At 43.5% G+C, this 22,892-nt stretch overlaps 1 protein-coding gene across 4 annotated transcripts in view; it reads left to right on the top strand.

Moving 5' to 3' along the window:
- Positions 1 to 1,418: 1,418 nt before the first annotated feature.
- Positions 1,419 to 22,892, top strand: part of LOC110503728 (huntingtin-interacting protein 1) — a 43,167-nt gene continuing 21,693 nt past the window's right edge. For 2 of the 4 annotated variants that reach the window (XR_016491319.1, XM_036961238.2), the window contains exons 1-4: positions 7,717 to 8,208; positions 17,417 to 17,480; positions 18,078 to 18,220; positions 19,299 to 19,355. Coding sequence is in view for 2 of the 4 variants with exons in the window: in XM_036961238.2 (XP_036817133.2) it covers positions 8,191 to 8,208; positions 17,417 to 17,480; positions 18,078 to 18,220; positions 19,299 to 19,355 (282 nt within the window). In the remaining 2 variants the exon portion in view is untranslated. Of the gene's footprint in view, positions 1,715 to 7,716; positions 8,209 to 17,416; positions 17,481 to 18,077; positions 18,221 to 19,298; positions 19,356 to 22,892 lie in introns of those variants that run through there. The other 2 variants (XM_036961237.2, XR_005039311.2) reach the window with 2 other exon arrangements.

Here is a 22,892-nt window from a genome sequence, read left to right as displayed (position 1 = left end):
CAGTCGTTGACATTTCTGGGAGGAGTCTGTGACAGTTGCATATGGGCCATAGAGAATGACAGAGATCTCTAGTGGCCAAAATACCATGTTAGCATGGGCAGCGCAATTGAGGGCTTCCACAATTTTAATGTAGTCAACTGGCTGGGACTTTCCAGTCTGGTCTCATAGACTAGATGTAACATAGTAAATGTGAATCCGGGATACTCAAATTAGTGGAACGGTTAAATAAGGTATAACGCAAAGGTCTAGTGAACGTCTAGGAACCCAAAGGTTGTGTGTTCGAATCTCATCACGGACAACTTTAGCTTTTTAGATAATTAGCAGCTTTGCAACTAATTACATCTTTTTAGCTACTTTACACCTACTTGGCATGTTAGCTAACCCTAACATGAACCCTTTTACCTAACTCCTAACCTTAACCCTAACCTTACTTAGCTAATGTTAACCACAACAAATTGGAATTTGTAACATATCTTACGTTTGGCAGATTTGTAACATACTGTGCGAATTACAATTCGTAACACATCATACAAATTGGAATTCGTAACATATCATATGACATGGTTGACGGACATCCACAAATTAATACCTACCATTCAAAATGTAACATTGGCATGTCCCGGATTTACATGTACTATGTTATGTTGACTTCTGAGTCCAGGTTGGACTTCCAACTTCATTGGCTGATCCCTTCTGGTGACACTGCTGGAGTCATGTCCAACCGAGTCATCAGGAAGGTTTAGCCAATCGTGAAGAAGAAAATTGACTACTTCAAAATGGAGATAGCCTCAATGGCACTGCCCATGCTGTCACAGACGATATAATAGCACAGCTACAAAGTCCTCTATCTATTTCTATGGTTTGGGCAACTATTGCCCTAGTTCATCAGTGTCAAAACAGTGCAGCACATTTGCAAAAAAGCTGATTTAGACTGCATAGGGAGAAAGGTAATCAACATGAGAGCATTGGGATTATATTTTAAAATCAGCTTAGTGCAACCAGCAACCTCACTGTACATCAGGCTTAATGCTGCATTCTTAACCAAGTGGGAAGTGGGAATTTACTACATACGACTGGGAAAAATCTGCTTGATCGGCCTTCCAATTGATCATTACTAGTAGGAAACTCATCTATCATACTGAGCTCCCATTTCTCCCACATGCTGACCTCTGACGTCCCATACTAAGAAAATGACCTTTATAATAGCATTTTGGCAGTTTCGTGCAAAAAACAAAGCATTAACTATAAAAAGCAATCTATTAATATGTTTTCTGAACACTATCATTTGTTTACAAGCTTGATAGCTGTAGTTTGAGTTTATGGTTAACACAGCTTGTTGGGCATGAGCGTTTCTCAACGTATTCAAAGCACATGAATTAATTTACGACTTCACAACTAGTAAATTCCCACATCCTACTTGGTTACGAACACAGCTTAAAAACATGACATCGTCTACAGAGGGAGACACGGTGGACAGGCGAAATGACCCCCTGAATTTGTCGACTGCCTGAACTATTATTGTCCAATTTTATGAATAATTTGACGATATCTCTGTAGAAATATTATTTTTCAGTGGAAATTCTAAAGAGACACAATGGACCGAGTGAAGAGCTCCATGCAGCAAGTACCGAACCCAATTCCCAAAGCGCTGATTCGTCGGACCGGTGGTGCCAACAGTTTAGAACTTGAAAAGGAGAACTTTGAACGCGGTCAGGTAAAGCACTTGTTTAGTGGGAATTCTGGATTTCTTGTACAGAATTAGAAGGGACTAAGAAATGTGAAGATATTATAATAGTTGGTGAAGCTTCGAGTTGGAATCGTCCGTTGCATTGAAGTTGGCAATGATCCGTTCAGCGTGAAAACTTGCGGACATGTCATGGTTTATCAGCTTGAGTGATTGGTGCTGCTTCGCAGGTTCGGATTTCCATGTTATTTTCTGTGAACATTGCTCATGATCTATGCACGAAGGTGTGTGCGCGCGCCAACTTGACCTAAATGATTGAGTGTTTACAGGAATGCATTGTTTCCGATGTTTGTAATACAATGTAGTAATATAGTACCACCACACAACAGCAAGCCAACATCATCATCTTCCCTCATTCTTAGCAGTGGGTAACATATTTGATACGAATGTTTGATAGCTATGCCTCAAATAGCTTCTACTAGATTAGAAAAGGTATCGTCACAAAGTTGATATTGCAAAGATTATAGAGACATTACATCATTGTTGGGTCTTCAGTGCAAGATCAAAATCTGTTGAAATAGGTCAGTCCTAAGAGCACAGATTTAGTTATTTGAGAAATTCTGCCTGATAAAGAACAGAGGTCTGATTTACCATCTCTCAGGAGGGGTGACGCCCACAACTGTGGAGAGAGAGGCAAAATGCTGTATGTGTCTGCCTGGACTATCCATAAAACCACTACCATGTATCGAACTGCAATAAAAAGCCTTTAAGTGCATCCTGGACACAGCACTAGAACCAATGGCCTGAGAGATATTGTGATGGGTTCTGGAAAGTACAATCAGCCTACAAACTGGGGTGTGTGAGAGAGAGCTGGGTGGGACTATCATTGTTGCTTTTATCCAGGGAAATAAGTTTGATGAAAGGGTAGGACTGAGCAGCACTGTTTGTTGATGCCCTTTTCAACTGGCAATCCACAGTTAAAACAATAAGTGTTTTGGTAAAAAGCTAAGGGATGGGGCTGTAACGACTCTCAAATTCACAGAACGAGCTATGGATGCAAGGACTGACCATCCATGATATCAACGTTTTTGTTTTAATCATGTTTTGAGGCTATATAGTGTTTGTTTACAAACATTGGAGTAAAGCAAGCGTATATTTTGTGTTTTGATGGGGAATCAATGGGTACATATCATTAATTTATAAATAAAAAATGGGATGCAGTGACTGCAGATGGCCCCTTTAATGGTTTGGATGTACTTTGAATTCTCGATCCCATATAGCTGACAGTCTGTTACTCGAGCTGTAGTACAGAAAAACACGTGCTCATTTTTCATGCACGCTGCCGAGCAGCGTGGACAAGACACTTCCTGCTTGGCAGTCTCTTCCCAGATGGGGGGGGGGGGGGTAGTCAAAAAGTAGGTCAGATGAATCAAGCCTTTTAAATTACCCTGCTCTGCTGGGGTTGTTTTTTTTTAAGCGGCAGATGCAACCTGCTTTCCCCCTCTTCTACTACAACCACTGCTAAAATAGCCAATGAGCTTTTGAGCACTCATTTGCGGGACTGACGATTGATCCAGAGAGCAGAGGTTTGCTGTCTCTTGTAGTCATAGTGTGCTATGACTGTGACAAAGCCTACATTTATACATTTAGCCTATCATACCACATTCCTCTCAAAATTGCTCAATTCAGATACGATTCCTAATCTGGTTGTAGCAGTTGTTTTTGTTATGGTTGATTTTTGACGGCAGTCCTAAAGCTGTTTCGCCACGGAGGGAAGAATCAATGAAATCTTGTTTGTGCTTTAATACAGGGATTAGCCCCGAGTTAATCTGATCTGTTGTGGCTTGGATCTGCCTGAATCTCCTGGCTTTCACCACTGTCCCAAAACCACCAGTGGCTCTGCTCTAAGACCTCTGTTCAAGCACTCTAATACAATCTATACTGGTCCCAGATCTGTTTGTGCTGTTACACCAATGACCATAAGAGTTTTATGGTGTTTAGAAATGTGCATTGACACAGAACAAGTCTCTAGAGTAGACAGATCGTGGTAAGGGTGAAGTCATGTGTCCCAGGGCTCCTATCTCGGTTTCTTAGAGCCTGAGAGTCAGGGAAACAACAAGGGTGTGTTCAGATTCAGAGTACTCACTACTTCATTTTGTCCGCAGAGTTATAAAAATACCTCACCCATGCCCAGATAACACATTCAGCATGCATGTAATGACATGTTTAGAGAACTGAAATAAGTAGTGTCCTCTCTAATTGGAGATGGAATGAATCTACAGTGTGCTTGTTTATGAAGGACTGCCATGCCTCTCTGTGGAGTCGCAGTTGTACTGCTACGTAACAGTTTCCCATCGGTCATGAAATGTAACGGCACAGTTGTTTAAAAAAAAAAGAGCTCAATGACCAGCTTGAGAGAAACTATTTTAGTCGTTTCAACAGTCCCCCTCCACTTGAACACCGTACCACTTTAATGAACCATCTAACTTCCAGAGCTGCCATCTCTTTCTCTTCTGGAATGACAGGCCCGACTTTGTAGGTAGCCTGGCGGGTAGGAGCGTTGGGCCAGTAACCGAAAGGTTGCTGGATCAAATCCCAGAGCTGACATGGTAAAAATCTGTCATTCTGCCCCTGAGCAAGGCAGTTAACCCACTGCCAGAAACCATAGCTCAGTACTGCCTGCTACAATGACGGCGTGTCTGTCTGGATAGTGGTCTGAAATGAGAGAAACATGGCTCCGTCTGTGAGAAAGCTACTTCCGTTCAGCCTGGCACCCCACTTTAGAACCTCTCCTGGGTCTCTCAGCTCCCTGACGGGGCTTTCTATTGTGGGATACATCCTGAGAGTGACTCCACCACACAGCAATGTGGCTTACATAATTAAGTCTTAAATTTAGATCCAGATTCTTCCTGCCTGTCTCCAGCCCCCCTGCATCCCACAGCTCTCCAAGACAGGCTGCCTCTGGATATTCAGTACGGTTCGTTCCTTGTCATTTCAGCAAGTCATGACACCCACCATCTCAGATTGTTCTGAAATTGTTTCTGTTAGAAACAGATAAGACTAGCATTCGTGCAATATTATTTGGTTGAAATCTAATTAGATCTCTGAGAAATTAAGCTAATTGATTGCACCCAAATTGGCAATTTTTAATTAATAGGATTAATATAATATTCAAAGAATCCAAAGAAATTGTCAAAAGCTCCCCACGGAACCCCTACACCCCACACCAATCAGTTCTCTATGTCTGACAAGGAGCATGGAGTGTGAAAAGGCTAATATTTGCACCATTTCTTTTTTTTTGCAAAAAAGTTAGCATTTGAAACAGTGGACAACAAAACCAACACATGGATTGCTGTCATACCTTCTCAATAGACTGCTTACAGGGTAAGGAAACCAATATGTATTTGAGTAATTGTGGTTAACGATCGCTTTAACATTGAGCAATCACCTGGAACAGTACCATCTTGTGGCCAGAACCTGGCAATATCAGGGTGTAGGATGGGACATAAACCTAACAACTTCAATGACTAATTTCACTGAACAGGGGGAAAAAAACATCACCAAATTCACTGGGAAAACATTACATAGGATGTAGAAACAATACTCTGAGCCGTAGTACCATACTACATGTCAGACATAGAGAACTGATACTATATACTTGTTGTTGGGGATTGGCGTGGGGGGTCTGTGGGTGATAATTTATTTGGATTCCTCATGTCTTACTCATTGTTAGAAAAAGGTTTGGTCCAAATCAGATGTCAGGTACTATATTTATTGAATATTATATGAATCCTATATATTAAAATTGCCAATCAATTAGCTTAATTTCTTAGATCAAATTATATTTGAACTAAATTATGTTGCAGGAATGCTAATCTTATCTGTTTCTAACAACAGGAACTTTCAGAAAAATCTGAGATGGTGGGTGTCGAAATCCACTTGTGCTTTTTGAGCATGAGAGTCATTCTGACACTTTTTGAGGATGTTAACAGTTTGCTTCTTAGATGATGTATCTTAGTTTGGCTAAGAGATGCTGTGGCACTGCTATATCTCTTTCTGGTAATCAATGCTGCCCACCCCACCGCCTGTGCCCCCTTTAGTGGAGCACTGTGGTGCCCTGGCAGCTGTGGAATTTGGAGGAGGATCCACGACCATGTCCCTTGGGCACAAGCAGCACAGCATGGCGGACCCAGACAAGCACTCTCTAATCTCTCTCTCTCTCTCTGTTACACACACTCTTGGTCTTCCTTTCTCTTCCTGCCTTTGTAAGATACCCCCACTCTGTGCTTGTACCCTGTCATTATAACCAGGGTGAGTTGGAGAGGGGTAGTTACACACACGCACGCACAGGGAGAGCGAAAGCGGCCCGGGCCCATTAAAACCACTGAGGCAGCAAAAACAGCAGGCACTGGCCTGTGACCTCATTGCACCGGCTGTAGATTAAAAAGTCCTGGACATGAGTGGCAGGTCAGCCATTGGAACAAAGTACTGAAATGAGATCAAAATGGCATTAAATCTGGCTTTAATTTGGATGGATTAGATATTTTAAAACCTAAAAACAAGTTGATTGGACATTGGATGCTTTGGTTACATCATCACAAGGACCTACATTTGTATTATTGACTTTTAGTTCATCATTACAATAATACTTGTGATTTTAGATCTAACTTTCTGACTTCATTATTGCGTAAATCCATTATAGCTTAGGGGATACTGTTCACACACAGTAGTGATTTAATTATTTTTTTACCTTTATTTTACTATGCCCTAATGTCTGGCCAACTGGATAGAAGGGCCTACCAGTAAGTAGTTTTTGTTCTGGAACGGTTTTGTCTCAGCCGTGTTCAAGGCCATTTATATGAACTTTGCCCACAGAATTGAGACAGAGAGGCTTTCACCCTTAACTCGGCGTGTGTGGTGTGCTTGTGTGTGCTCGGCACCACCCTCACTAAGGCGGAATTAATGTACGGGAACCCAGACGAAAAGAGAAACTCAGTTGTTCAAACAATCAATATTCTACAACTGACTACAATATAAACATGATAGTCATAAAGGCCTAGAGTAGTGTATGTGAGAATTGCAGCCTCTCCATAGAGCCGTGCTCGAAGGGTCCACCCACACCATTGGCCCACACCGTACCAGGAAGTGAAGAGACTGTAGTGAAGAGCAGGCTTTGTCTGAAGACAGTCTGTTTGTGTGTAGCGGCCAGTCTGCCAGCAGGAGAATGGGTCACATATTGATTACTGTGGACTATGCTCCTCACTTGGCCCAAGTAATAATAATAATTGTAACTTTAATTGTTAATGTGCTTTTCATGCATGACACACCATGAATTCAGAAAAAATACTTAATTTCATATGTTCAGGACCAAATTGCTGAGGTTATTACTAAAGAATGATATGCATAGTCTAATATTGACTTGTTTGTGCTTTGTCAAAGTTGTTTTTTTTTAGCTATCTGAAATGATCTGAGCTGTTTGATTTTGTGTGTGAAGATTCCAGACAGTGCAATAATTTCACGATTATGATATAAACCTCTGTCTGAGAGTAACCAGAGGAGGGCACTATTTACCTAAAATGACTGATGTAAGCTAAAGTTTATAACCACATTGCCTCAGCATAGTTGAAGACTGAAAACGGCTCCTTTTTGCAGTGTCACCATATAACTTTAATATTGACAGTGACTTATTTTAATTATGCTACTGTAGGCTACCCTTTTCGTATAGCACATCCTATTTCAATATGGCCCATAAACATAGGCCTACATCAGACAGTAATGTTATGGTCACATGTAAGCAGTCCCCAAATCACAGATTATTTGTTACTGTTGCACTGGTTGTGGAAAGTTACATTGTTTACCATCATGATGATTTGCAGTGTGCCCGAGCCGCGCTGGTCTGGTGTCTCATCATGTATTTTATATTTTTCAGGATAGTATAATTTGTTACGTGTTGAGGTACGAAGTTAGTTTGGGCGGGGGTTTGTGCCATCCCCAGTCTGCACCTATTGTTTCACAGAGAGAGCACGCTATTGTTTACACAAAATCCCCGGACAGATATTAAATTCTTGATGTTTAGAACCACCGGCCGTCCTGTTTAGATATATATATTTTAAATATTGCAATCTACAACGCTATACAACATATTCAAAAAATACACGAGAGGGAAATGTTCCCGTGTGTAGCCTACTCTAGAAGTAGGTTGTCGTTTTCTAGACAGTTCTGTTCCGCTTCTCGACAGTCAGATGCTGTGGCTGGGAGCCCCCACTGTTAACTGAGCACGTAGGACCGGGAGAAGGGACACGGAAGGAAAGGAATTGGAGAGCATTTGATATCAAATCAAATCGGGACACATGTTGAGTTAACGGGTCCACTCCACCACCCTCTACCGTCTACCTCATAAGCGATTCTAGATTTCTAATTTCCCAGTTGTAGACGATTCTGTCGAAGTATTGCCATCGACCGGATTCGTCTTTGAGCTCACAGCCACCCTGCATTTTTCTGGGACTATGGATCTTAGTAAAATGGTAGGTTTCCAGATATCGATTTATTTTTCCAGTGAACATTGTTACAAAGGCGCAACAAATATGTGTGTTCGGGGTGAGAGCGAACTCGTTTGTTACCAGGATTGTTTATTTAGGAAATTACAAGTTAGGATACTGCCTTCGGGATATATGTTCATGGTCGCTCTAAATAATTTGCTGATCATGCAACTGTATCGAGTGGTGTTTTTTAAGTTGGCCGTGTATGCTATATGGATTGTTATAGGATAGTCCAGACTCTAGTCGGATGCATGTTTTAGTGTAGGCTATAACTAGTGTATTGGGCTATAGTTTGCTAATGAATTTCCCCCGACTGATCGGATGTTTCCCCCTTATTTTCTCACATTGGCCCGTTTTCTATGGTCATTAGATAACGTAAGCACGCGCACGTTTTCCACGGTGACTAGAATATCAAATAGCTATCTGACTATAGTGTTGTTTTCTTGGAGGAAAGCGATGTCAGTCAGACTTATGGTAGCCCAGCTACTTTGCAATGCGTGTCGTGGGTCAGTTAAATACTTTCTATAAGGCTACTAGAGACAGCAGCATATCTACTAATAGGTTGGATTGCACAATACATTTAAAACATTTTACTAACCACCAGGGACATAAGATATAGCGTTACAAACCATACATGATTAGTTCGGGAATAATAATCACTCTTATTGATAGAGAACCATCACATTTTTGTTACATCATGAGTGTCATTGCAAATATCATGGCTGATAGTGATAGAGGCTATGCATGCTGTTTTGTATGATTGATCATGAATGGCCTACAACAGCAGATGGAGAGCATTGATTTAGTAATTTGTGAATAGGGGAATCCCCACTTGAGAACTCCCCCCTCAGGGTCAGTTCAACACTGGCTGGACTTGGTGTGAGAGTTCCAGAGCAGGTGCACTGGCAGGGCCAAAGCACCAAGACTGCCCTTTCAATGCCAACATGGTGTAGTAGGCTACTATAGCTCTGTATAAAGAGAGGGGTGGGGGAAGGGGGTCAATACCAAGCTTTGTGCTCCTCCTGAAATCTCATTGAGGTGGAGGTAACCGTTGAACAAACACACAACAGTTTGTTTGAGGCAAACACCGGTTGTGATGGAATACGTTCCTCCGTTGTTCTTGGAAGCAACACAGGTTGCTCAAAGTCACGTTATAAATATGTTATTGGAGCGCTGTTCACCGCTCTGGATCAAACAGGCGAAGCCTCAAGGCTGCTCTCTGAGACAAGTTCCTCTCTCTCGGCCAGAGGAAGATAAAGGCCTGCCTGCCACCTGCCTGTCAGTGTCCTCTTAGCTCAGACTCCTCTGCTTTGGTTATTTATGTCATGCACTGAGAGACAACGGTATGAAAACATCAACACTCTTGGCAGATGCAAGAATCGAAAGCAGATATCGAATCGTTCTCAAAGAGGGCCCACTACTGTTGTTAAGGTGAACTAAAACCTAGTCTTGTAAGACTGTCATACATTTCTACAGTGTCATAGCGTCTTTATCAAGGTAAATTAGTGGAAATGTCCATAGAGAAACCACAAACTAATTCAGCGGCGAATGTGCTTGCCCTTTTACTTTTATGACATCGGCACTTCTTCAGGAAGTTAGCTCCACTAGTTACACAAAGCAGATAGGAGGCCTCCCTCACAGGAGGTTGCAGAAAGCTGTCTTGTCAAAGGAGGCTCGTAAACGGACCATGGGGTTTAGGTTTTATTACGCCAGGGCCTTTGGCCCCCAAGGTCCACACTCCGGCCAGTATGTCTCTTCAACCACCTGCCGTCCTGTCTTCCAGCCCAAGCCCCACAGGAACAAAAGCTGTTGTCGGTGACGTTATAGACTTTGACTAGCTCAATGCTGGCAGTTTTGAACTGATAATCCACCTGGCCGTGCTGCTGCTACAGTTTCAACTGTTCTGCCTGCGGCTATGGAACCCTGACCTGTTCACCGGACGTGCTACCTGTCCCAGACCTGCTGTTTTCAACTCTCTAGAGACAGCAGGAGCGGTAGAGATACGCTCAATGATCGGCTATTAAAAGCCAACTGACATTTACTCTTGAGGTGCTGACCTGTTGCAACCTCGACAACTACTGTGATTATTATTATTTGACCATGCTGGTTATTTATGAACATTTGAACATCTTGGCCATGTTCTGTTATAATCTCTACCCGGCACAGCCAGAAGAGGACTGGCAACCCCTCATAGCCTGGTTCCTCTCTAGGTTTCTTCCTAGGTTTTGGCCTTTCTAGGGAGTTTTTCCTAGCCACCGTGCTTCTACACCTGCATTGCTTGCCGTTTGGGGTTTTAGGCTGGGTTTCTGTACAGCACTTTGAGATATCAGCTGATCTAAGAAGGGCTATATCAATACATTTGATTTGATAATGGAGTCTTAATAGACATGAGACAATGAGAAGTAGGGCGACAATACAATAGTATTCAGTGCACAAAATATTTAGGCCTATCAGTTTGATTCTGGACAGTATATTTCCAGTCTTACTTTGGTCCTGAGTAAGGTCCCGCGTTTTTTTTCTGAGCATATGACCTGACCAGGAAAAACTCTTTTTTTTTTGAATTTTTACCCCTTTTTCTCCCCAATTTCGTGGTATCCAATTGTTGTAGTAGCTACTATCTTGTCTCATCGCTACAACTCCCGTACGGGCTCGGGAGAGACGAAGGTTGAAAGTCATGCGTCCTCCGATACACAACCCAACCAGCCGCACTGCTTCTTAACACAGCGCGCATCCAACCCGGAAGCCAGCCGCACCAATGTGTTGGAGGCTACACCGTGCACCTGGCAACCTTGGTTAGCGCGCAATGCGCCCGGCCCGCCACAGGAGTCGCTGGTGCGCGATGAGACAAGGACATCCCTACCGACCAATCCCTCCCTAACCCGGACGACGCTAGGCCAATTGTGCGTCGCCCCACGGACCTCCCGGTCGCGGCCGATTACGACAGAGCCTGGGCGCGAACCCAGGGACTCTGATGGCACAGCTGGTGCTGCAGTACAGCCCCCCTAACCACTGCGCCACCCGGGAGGCCAGGAAAAACTCTTTACTTAAATGGGGAGGGACGATCTAAACTTGTCCAATAAGAACACTCAATTTCTGTTGCAAAACATTTTGCTACGGTGTGCCCTAATGAACACAACCCTGGTCTAATCCAGTTGGCTTTATGTTCACATAGACAGGAAGAGTGGCCATGCTGGAGGGATTGTCTTTTATGTTTCCTTTCCCTACCGTGCCAGGCTCTTAGAGGTGTAGAATGAGTGTTCCATGGGAGTGGAAATCGACGTCAGAAATGTGAGCAAATTTGTCAAATGCTCCTTTACCGAAACAAGTAACATAGAGGGCCCTTTTCAGTGTGCTGACCTTTTAAGATTGGTGGAGTTCCAACCTGAAGAAATAATATAACCTAAACTCTCTCACTTTTACACTCTATGGCTTTTACAACTTGTTGCTTTGAGGGACGTTAGTAATATGCTTGGTTTTAGGTTTTCACATTTGCTTCCTAAAAAGGTGTGTTTTTAAGTGCATAGTATGATGACTTGTTTTCACACAGCCTGTCTAGTGTGACGTAATGTGAAGTGAGTAACTTTTCAGGAAGTGGCTATTACGTGTTTTTAGTTATTTCAAAATTTCCATCTCAAGCAATCCTTGTCGGCAGGAGAGCACTATTGGTGGCAAACAGCTACAAATTGTGTGTGTGCGTGCGTGACCTCAGGTGGGGAGGTAAAAGTTTAAAACTATGTCCAGTTGACCATTGGCCTGGAAGATGCTGGCAAAGGAAACATTATAAAAGGGGAGCTGTGAGGTCTGTTTGGGTTGGCACCGGGTACTAGGCCTGAGGAGGAGGAGGAATAGTGGAGGAGCTGGGTGCATTTTTCGACAGGCAGGAAATGGGCTGGACAGGGTGTGCCAAGACAGCAAGCCTGACTGAGCACCCCTCTCCCCCTGCTCTCTTCCACCCCCCCCAGACCCACTGACCCTCTCCCCACCACAGTACCTCTGTGTACAGTGGCGGCGCATTCACAGGCAGCCATCCATATTTCCTGTTTTCATTCCCTCCCCCCATCCTTCCCTGTTTACCCATTCCTCTTGAGGTGGTGGGCAAGTCTTAGCAGTACCACCGCAGCAGCCCGCCGTGCACCTCCAGTCCACGGTGCCTGATGAAAGCACTGTGGGAACAGGGAATAGTTTGTGCTGCTTGGCCCCTGCTTGTGTTCTGGTGTGGTTTCAGCACAGCGTGAACAGCAGATAATCTGAAACGCTATCTATCAAGACCACTAACCAAAAAGCACTCGCCTTCCCTGTCAACCATGTAGATTATGTATGGATAGAAGCTCGCCAAACTCATGAGAACCCAGGCTCCTTTATTTAGACTATTATTTTGATTGGATTGATTGATCCATTAATCCAATCAATGCAGATGTTTTTCAACCATCATTAACTTTATTGTGCTCTTCAACCATTTCCCTAGAGTAGTGATAAAAAAATATACTGCGTTGTCGTCAAAATCATCTCGTGTCCTCGTACCGATATGTCTGCAGGAAAAACTTGCAATGCAAAATGTTCCCCATTATGCCATGGGATGGGCCGTTAGTCATGTTCATGTCAAGCAGTCAAAACCATTATTCAAATGCTTTCTTTGGGGAAATGACTCATCAATGAGAGATCGCTGCATTATTAAACAGGCACTGACCGGGCGACTTTTAAGGCCTATGTCCTGCTCAGTACTAGACAAGACAGGCTCATACTGAATCCCAATCCACCCCTAAAGCCTGGGCACTCTTGTAGATCTCAAAGGATCTGATAGGTTTAAGCAGTATGGTAATTCCTTCACCTTGTCTTCTGATAGGCCGGGTGGAGTTCTCACCATATTGCTTGCATTTATCCTTTAAGCTCAACAAGTGTGTAGGCCATTTGGGTTTGTTTCTTGACAGTGTCACTGCCACACAGCCAGGCGAGGACTAGCATATCAATGACAACAGGAGAGGCCTCTAGAGTTCTCTGTGCATTACATAGGTGGGCCCAGTCCAGACTAGTCTGTCTGTGAGGCGAGCCTCATCCTCTGTCTAATCTCCCCAACCGCAACACACCCACCACCACAGTCTGTTTCTCACCTACTAATTCAATTTTCTAGCAGTCATCATCTCACTTCATCGGCTGGCCATGCTGCGACGAGACGAGTTAATAGGCCTGTCGATGCCAGCGAGCCGCTCCAGCTTCTAGTCCCATTGGCTTGCCAGGAGTCCTGAGCAGCTGGCACTCTCTTACAGACGGACGACAAAGTCGCTCTGTGGACTAATTGGGTCGTTCCTGTGTGGGAACTGCTTGCACAAGTGCTGGGAGCCTTCCATCGTTCCTTGGAATTTTGAAAGTTTTTTTTTTTTTTTTACGGAAAGAAATGGAGTGTGGATTTGACTGAAATGTAACGGTAGTGCTATTTTTACACTGAACAAAAATATAAATGCACCATGGAAAGTGTTGGTCCCATGTTTCATGAGCTGAAATAAAATATCCCAGAAATGTTCACTCTAAAATGTGTAGTTTTGTCACACAACCCATTTGGCATGTTGACTGCAGGAATGTCCACCAGAGCTGTTGCCAGATAAATGAATGTTCATGTCTCTACCATAAGCCGCCTCCAATGTCGTTTTAGAGAATTTGACAGTTTGTCCAACTGGCCTCACAACCGCAGACCCTGTATGGCGTTGTGTGGGCGAGCAGTTTGTTGATGTCAACGTTGTGAACAGAGTGGTGGCCTTGGGGTTATGGTATGGGCAGGCATAGGCTACTAACACCGATTGGATTTTATCGATGGCAATTTCAATGCATGGAGATAATGTGACGAGATCCTGAGGCCCATTGTCGCGCCATTCATCTGCCGCCATCACCCCATTTCAGCGTAATCCACGGCCCCATGTTGCAAGGATCTGTACACAATCCCTGGATGCTGAAAATATATAATTTCTTCCATGGCCTGCATACTCACCAGGCATGTCACCCATTGAGCATGTTTGGTATGCCTTGAATCGACGTATATGACAGTGTGTTCCGGTTCCGGCCAATATCCAGCAACTTTGCACAGCCAATGGGACAACATTTCACAGGCCAATCAACTGCCTGATCAACTTTATGCAAAGGAGATGTCAATCTGATGCAAATGGTGGTCACACCAGATACTGACAGTTAATCTGTTTGTTTTTTCCACACCCCTAGCTTTTAAAAATATATCTGTGACCAACAGATGCATGTCTGTATTCCCATTCATGTGAAATCCATAGATTAGGGCCTAATTATTTTTATTTCAATTGACCGATTTCCTTATGAACTGTAACTCAGTAAAATCTTTGAAATGGTTGCGTTTTGTACTTGTTCAGTAAAGAAGATTCTGAATGTTTTGGACTGTATTTGCAAGTGAAATCCAGATATGAGATATTGTCCTTTGTCCAGACTCCTGCTGAGCTGTTTTCAATACGTCTCATCCATCCCGCAGTAGATTCTCAGACAAACAATGGTGACACTTGAAAAGGTCACATTCGCTTGCCTGTCGTTGTCGGTAAACACAGAGGAAGCCACAGGATACTTTGGTCAGATATATGGCTCTGGGTGCAGTGTTGACATCATGGCATACACACAAATCGCTTGGCTTGTGCTTGATTATGTAGCAACAGGGGTTCCACCTGTAGCACCAGTGTCCATATCAACCCTGCATGTATGTTTAATGATCGAAGGCATGGCTAGTAGAGCTGAGCATGTTTTGTGGTTCATCCTCGGCAGGGCTACAAGCTAAGCACAGAGACATGGATGGAGTGGAATTTGAACCAGGGAGCAGTGTCTGTTGAGAGATGTTGGCCAGCTCTGCATTCCTCTCTTTATCCTTGTCCTCCTTCTCCTCTTCAGAAGGCACAGCTGTGACTTAATTAGACAGTCACCCTGTGAATCGATCTTGTCAATACAAAGCCCTTCTTTGTCACCTTGAGCTGTGAATATGCCATTTGTAATGAGGCTGAGAGAAAAAGACAGAAAGAAACAGGCTATTTTGTCTACTCTTATCATGACTCTTGCGTCCTTAGTGTGTGTATAAAGGTTTGTTGATTTGATCACTAGAGAAACAATCTACATGTCCGAATGAACAAGGTGTCTAAATAATCACCAATCAAGTATGACTGTGTAGTGCACTACTCCTAGGTTATTCCTCTGAATGCCATGGTCAGCAAGTTATTCCTTCGTGTGAGACCAACGCCCTGCCTGCGCTCCCAGTGAACCACCAGTGAAGTGAACCTGTGATGATTTATCACCATCTGCTTCCCCTCCCAGAGAGGACTCAGGACATCTGGGGGAAGTGAGATGATTCAACCTGGCCTGTCCTTTCGTGACCCTCCAGCCACTCCACTTCAGACTTCAATATCACTGTTCTTTATCGGACAACATGCTAGATGTGACACCGGTATTCATTTAAAGCAGAGATGGGCAACTGGTGGCCCCACCCCCCCTTTTGTAGGCCCACAGATCCATTTCTAAAAATGGAGAGGAAAAAAAGTTGTAGGAATTCAGTTGGTCTCAACGTACTGTTGAGAGTTAGAGTAGTAGAATACACCAGGTGCGATTTCAAAATGTGGATGTGCATCAGCAGTTTTTCTCTTGTTATATCAGTCAATGATAGTCACTCCATTAGCCCATGTCACCCCATGTTTGATTGCTAAGTTAGTCTAGCCAGTTATCTAAACTTGTAGTAATCATGGTCGATTTATGGACCGGGGACGGCCCCCGTTTTGATTTTGTAAGTCACTCACTCAGATATCATATTAATATGGCATAAGTCTGAGCAAAAATGTGTAGAATTGCAGGAAATAAGCATAACAATTGCAAACATTTCTGACTGCCCCATGGCAAAATGTATAGAATTGCATCAATCTTGCTTTAAAACTGCCACATTTTCTCTTTGCCCCTTGGCAAAATGTGTAGAATTGCAGGAAATTAACTCACTTTCTCTCCTCTGTGGGTGTTTTTTTCAAGGTAGCGGGGCCCCCTAACAAAATATAGCATAGGGCCCCCAAAAGAATAGGGCCAGCTCTGACTGCATGTGTGGGTATGGATGTGGGTACGTAGACCCGTGAGTCACTGCGGCCCCTTATGATAAGTTCAGATTTTTTTGTGACCCCCATCAGAGTTGGCAATCCCTGATTTAAAGGCTCAGAGAAGAGGTGGAGGTGCATAGCGGGGCTGCTTTTCCTCTCAGATGGAGGCCGAGATCAAATAGCCCTTAAAGGGATACTCCTAATAGGCCTGAACGGGATACTCCTAATAGGCCTGAACGGGATACTCCTAATAGGCCTGAAAGGGATACTCCTAATAGGCCTGAAAGGGATACTCCTAATAGGCCTGAAAGGGATACTCCAAATAGGCCTGAATGGGATACTCCTAATAGGCCTGAAAGGGATACTCCTAATAGGTCTGAAAGGGATACTCCTAATAGGCCTGAAAGGGATACTGATGTGGCTCTTTACACATAAGTTAAAAGAATGACTCCTAAATTGAAAAATGACAACCCTGAAGTGAAATGATTCTTCTTCTGTATGGCTGGTGGTATTTTAGTGGGGCCCATTGTATGGAAGCACTAGGCTTTATGGGAGTGTGTGTGTGTGAGAGGAATCAGATGTTTACCTGGCTTATGGGGTTGTGATGTGTGTGTGTGTGTGTGTGTGTGTGTGTGTGTGTGTGCGTGTGTGTGTGTGTGTGTGTGTGTGTGTGTGTGTCCTTGGCATTTGCTCAGCCCTGTTTGTTTAAACCTCTCGACTGGAGGTAGGCTACCACCACCCCAAGTGAAGCCCACACCGTGCCAGGATTTACTGAGGATTGCGTTCTTGAATATTCAGTATAAATAAGTAGGCTACAAATATTCTCTTTGTTACTGATCTATTTATATATTTTTATAGTCGCCGTGTGTGTTCCAATTGTTCAGTTAGAGTATGGTGTTGGAAACATCAGGGTTAGGCTTTGATTGACACATCATGGGCCACATAGACCTGTAGCCTACTGTATGTGTAACTAATTGTAATTCACTTTGGCATCTGATAATTCATATAAAAAGAGAGAATTCTGAGTGTGGTGTGTGTCTTCCTCGAGTGAGGATTATGAGAACACCAATCAGTGCAATGCTTTTCTCTTTCCTCTCTCCCTCTCCACTTCCTCCTCTGCACAGGCTGTGAGCATCAACAAGGCCATCAACACGCAGGAGGTTGCCGTCAAAGAGAAGCATGCCAGGAATATCCTCTTTGTCGATACGGGTGTGTCGCTGTGTGTTTGTGTGTGTGTGTGGGGCACTGTGTGTGCAGTGTCGATGTTAGTTGTGCAGTGTGTGTGCGTGCGTGCATAGTGGTAGTGTATGTGTGTGTGTGTGTGTGTGTGTGTGTTGGATAGAATCGGTTTCTCTCTGACTATAGAGAAAGGAGAGCTGTGTTTATGTTGACTCCCATGTGTTTGTGCAAGCTCTTGTTCCTTCATGACTCAGGGTTGTGTTCGTGCAAAACAATAATGGAACGTGACCCTGATGTCTGCCGGGACCATGCCGTGTGTGTGTGTGTGTGTGTGTGTGTGTGTGTGTGTGTGTGTGCGTGTGCGTGCGTGCGGGCGTGCGTGCGGGCGTGCGTGCGGGCGTGCGAGAGAGAGACCGAGAGACAGACTGCTCTGTAACGGTCATTCTGAGATGTGTGGGAGATTTTCAGCCCCTCTTGAGAGAACAATGGAAGTTGAATAGGCAAGCAAAACACCTCTCTATGTTAAAACCCCCCCAGCAGCCCTCGTCAGAGTATGTGTGCTCGCTGTCATCTCCCTCGTGTTTCTCCTTGACTGGTCTGTCTCACCCTGTATCTTGGGGACCCACCATGAGAAGGGCGCCCACACTTTCTGGGCGGCGGTCAACCGTCTACCGCTCTCCAGCAATGCGGTGCTCTGCTGGAAGTTTTGCCACGTCTTCCACAAGCTGCTGCGAGACGGCCATCCCAACGTAAGTCTGAACCCACCAACACAGCCCTGATGGGACACACACCTGTGTCGCGATCTGTAAGGCGTGCAATAGAAAACATTTTGCAGCAGAAAACTGAAATTAGCATTTATAATTGGACAAGACTTGTCAGTTCCTCCCTGTTTCACTACGTTTTCTTTTGGTCCCTAATGAACACCACCATGAACATACCCATCTCTCCATAGACTTGTGCTCAAGAAGTCTCGAATGATACTATATTCCCTGTTTATTACTCTGCTGGATTTGGTTTGAAGCCAAGCAGGGTAGGGCTAGAATGGGAGACTGATGCTCTGTGATCACTAAGATCCCACAACACTTATCCCAAGACTAGGGGTGTTAACCCTAGTCGCCCCGTCTTAATTCCTAATCTGGCTCTCCTCATCCCCAGATTCCAATTGGCTAATTTCAGCCCCTCTCCTGTCCTCTCCCCTGCATCTCTTTCCAAGGTCATTGCTGTAAATGAGAATGTGTTTTCAGTTAATATTCCTGGTAAAATAAGGTTTAGGTCAACTAAATATAGGGGTGGTTTCCCGGAAACAGATTAAGTTTAGTCCTGGACTAAAACCAATTTTGAAATGGAGATTCTCCATTGACCATGCTTTTAAGTCCAGGACTAGGCGTAGTCTGTGTCCAAGAAACCGGCCCATAGGGAATATCATTTAAGATTTGCACTTAATTCAGAATATCTATTAGTCTGGTCCCAGATCTGGATGTGCTGCCTTGCCAAGTCATGCCAAACACAAACAGTTCTGGGACCAGACATAGAAGTAGAGGCTATTAATGTATCCTACCGTACAGTGAGATGACAACCATCAGTTTAGCCACAGTAGCTACTACCTCCAAGAAATAGCATCATCCACCATGCAAAGTATCAGCATAGTGCTGTTCACACACCCCCATACACATTCATTCACTTCTGAGGACTCAGGCAATCGCCCAACACACTGGCCTTCTAGAACACACCCACACAATGCATACAGTACAACTTCACGTGTAGTGCTCTCTCTGTTGTATCAGTATCAGCCTTGTCTAAATGTTCTTTCTGTCTCTGTGTGTTCAGGTGATAAAGGACTCGATGAGGAACAAGGCTGACCTGAGTGACATGAGTAGAATGTGGGTAAGGATCGGGACACGGCACTGATGGTTGTCATTACGGCCCTAAGGCCCTTCCCAACCAGACCAAGAACAATTCTCAGCCCCAGTCATCATGTCTACCACTCTTAACCGGCAGGCTGGCATGGACACATTGGCTGCGTCGGAAATGGCACCCATTTCCTATATACTGCACTAGATCCCAAATTAATACACACAACCACTAGCATAAAAAAATATACATTTTTACACAATGTGGCTGACGCAACAGATCAGAACATTTAGCTTCAAACGTTGGTAAACTATTATATTAACACATTATAAGTGCAGCAATGTGCACACATAAGCACAGATGTTCCATTAGCAGGAAAACACCACTATCAAAAGTGACCGCAAATGCGACCATGCATGTAATGCTTTTATTATTAAGGTGCATTTTTATGGTGAAAATGATCTTCTTAAAGCTCACGCGCTGCTTATGTATGCCCAGTTAGGCTCTACACCCCTTGTAAAACAGATGAATGTGATTCATTTTAAGATATTTGGCCACCTAAGGTATGATACAAGCCTATGGGCTAGGTGTGTGACTAATGATTCGAAAAAGTCGAGGGGGAGAAAAAAGGCATTGTTTCTTGCCTTACGCTGGTCATAATTCACAAGGGATAGTGTATCATTCACAAGTGATAGGCTAACATTGTCACCCATCAGGCTATTCTTGATTTAATCTTGTTTTTACATATACTAAATAATATATGTGTGAAATTTGTTTTGATTTAGAATGGACCGTTGTCATGCACTTATCCGGAAACAGGGGCATGGGAAAAAAATACGTCATCTATGCACTTAAAAATGGAATGGAGGACAGCTATCCCCTTGGTTCAATTTCTATGTATTTTCTTTTGTCATTGTTACCCCAGCCAGGTAGGCTTTACTCCTGTTGTAAAGATAAGCAATTTGTTGAGTATTAGGAAAGTTGAGGAATAAATATAGTAGGCATAGCCTTTAGAAAGCTGATGGGATCCTGCTCTTTTTAATAGAGGCCATAACTCTGTTTTCTTGCGCAATTGCATGGCCAATGAAAATGTTGCACAACATGAGCTCATGGGGGGCTCATGAAGTGCTTGATTAGATTTTCGATCACATTTGCATTGATGCCAGAGTGATTAGAGGAACAATAGAGTGCTGAGTATCAGGCAGTTAGCAAGTTTGGTAGGCTGCTTATGACCATCGGCAGCATCAGAGCTGGGCGAAGCCGAATTACCGTGACTAAACGGACACGTGGAATTTGACTGCCTTCATGTGTGTCAGTAATACGGTCACTGCAACAGCCCTAGACCCAACTTAATAGTTAATATAACGTTTCAAGTTCGTTGCAGGCAGGCCATGCATGGCCAATGTGATTCATAGGATATTTATTTTCAACAGGATATTTTCTACCTGCAGGCTGCAATGTTTTTATTTGTTGGCTTTATGTGGGCTATTTTTACATAGATAGCAATAGAAGTTACTTTTTTAGGTTTGTATCATTTTCATTTAGATATCATTTTGATTAACCACTTGACAATGATTTTGATATACGAAGACGTTATTAAATGAAACTTTTCCACACATGTGCATATGAAAACCATAACTGGCACACCGATTGGTAGAAATGGTAAGATAAATTGGCATTCCACATGAAAAAAGTTGTTTACTGACCAATTGAGGATAATAACGGCAGAATCTGCGAAGCCAGCAGGAGCGGGAGGAGGATGGTTGCGTCAAGTTAAGGTTTCTTTCTTCTGGTTATCTTGATCTCTGGCTCCCCTTTTTGAGTCATGTGTGTCTTATTTCATCAAACAGTGCGCTTAAAGCATCAGACAAGCTCAATGCATATATATTGAACAAAATATAAATGCAACATGTTTCATTTCATATATGGAAATCAGTCATTAGGCCCTAATCGATGGATTTCACATGACTGGGCAGGGGTGCAGCCCAGTCTGGGAGTTCATAGGCCTAGCCAATCAGAATTAGTTTTTCCCCACAAAAGGGCTTCATTACAGACAGAAATACTCCTCAGTTTCATCAGCTGTCCGGGAGGCTGGTCTCAGATGATCCCACAGGTGAAGAAGCCTGATGTGGAGGTCCTGGGCTGGCGTGATTACACGTGGTCTGTGGTTGTGAGGTCGGTTGGACGTACTGCCAAATTCTCTAAAATGATGTTGAAGGCGGCTTATGGTAGAGAAATTAACATTCAATTATTTGGCAACAGCTCTGGGGGACATTCCTGCAGTCAGCATGCCAATTGCACGCTACCTCAACTTGAGACGTCTTTGGCATTGTGTTGTGTGACAACTGCACATTTTAAAGTGGCCTGTTATTGTCCCCAGCACAAGGTGCATCTGTGTAATGGTGATGCTGTTTAATCAACTTCTTGATATGCCACACCTATCAGGTGGATGGATTATCTTGGCAAAGGAGAAATGCTCACTAACAGAGATGTAAACTAATTTGTGCAGAACATTTGAGAGAAATAAGCTTTTTCTGCGTATGGAAAAATTAATTAATCTTTTATTTCTGCTCATGAAACATGGGACAGACACTTTACATGTTACGTTTATACTTTAGTTCAGTATAGTTGATTTTATAAAAACACATAGGGTATGTCTATATATGGAAAGATACACGAATAACAAACCTTCGGTCTACCAATATTTATTTATTTATTTGGGGACAATCCTAATATAGGGAATATGGTGTGATTTTTAGAACACTCATGTCATATACTGTACATTGACTGGGGGGTAAAATCATGATCACCCTCATTATTTCCCCTCAACGCAATATCAGCGTGGTGCGTCCATGCCGGTCTGCTGGCAGTTAGTGTTGCCATCGCCATCTGAGTAACAAACATTCTAATAGGTGACAGTCACCCAGCAATGTGGTCCTGCTAAACCGGAGTTAGACTCAACAACACACACGCTGTTGTTATGGTATCCTAATGGTGCCACTGTGTATAGACAATATCTTTACACTCTTTTGGAGGGCTGACTGTGGACTGAAACAAATGTTTCCTTCCAGTTAAAGGATTGATTTAGGACTGTTAATTTGACATACGTAAAACGTTTACATTATATAACCACATTTCTACAAAAGAGTTGCCTCTGGGTTGCAGCAGTACAGTGGAAAAGCCAAACCGTTTACTGCCCATGCATTCAGTGAGCAGGATGGACGGGGGAGCAGTAGAGGCTAATGCTGACAAGTAACCTTTTCCTGGAAGTACACTTAGTTGGGTCTCTCTTGGTATTTACTGATGGTACAAAATATACTAGGACTCTGGGAGAGTGACCTTGATGACTAGTCAGTACTGCTTCCTTCCTGTTGTGACAACACACTGAGGGCCCAAAGAAAGGGAAGTGAGAAGAAGCTATTTACTTTATAGCTGGCTATTCATTTTGACACACACACATGCACACTAGTGATGCATGGGTTGACTCATAACCCGCAGTCACCGTGGCTATATCTGCGGGCGTGTGGGTTTAGGGTCATGAAATATTGTGTGGTTGAATAAAGAGAAAAC

Source organism: Oncorhynchus mykiss, chromosome 24, assembly GCF_057628025.1.
Source record: "Oncorhynchus mykiss isolate SJ-2025 chromosome 24, ASM5762802v1, whole genome shotgun sequence".
Classification (NCBI taxonomy): domain Eukaryota; kingdom Metazoa; phylum Chordata; class Actinopteri; order Salmoniformes; family Salmonidae; genus Oncorhynchus; species Oncorhynchus mykiss.
Note: the sequence above shows the minus strand (reverse complement) of the source record. Positions and strands in the feature narration are given on the sequence as shown.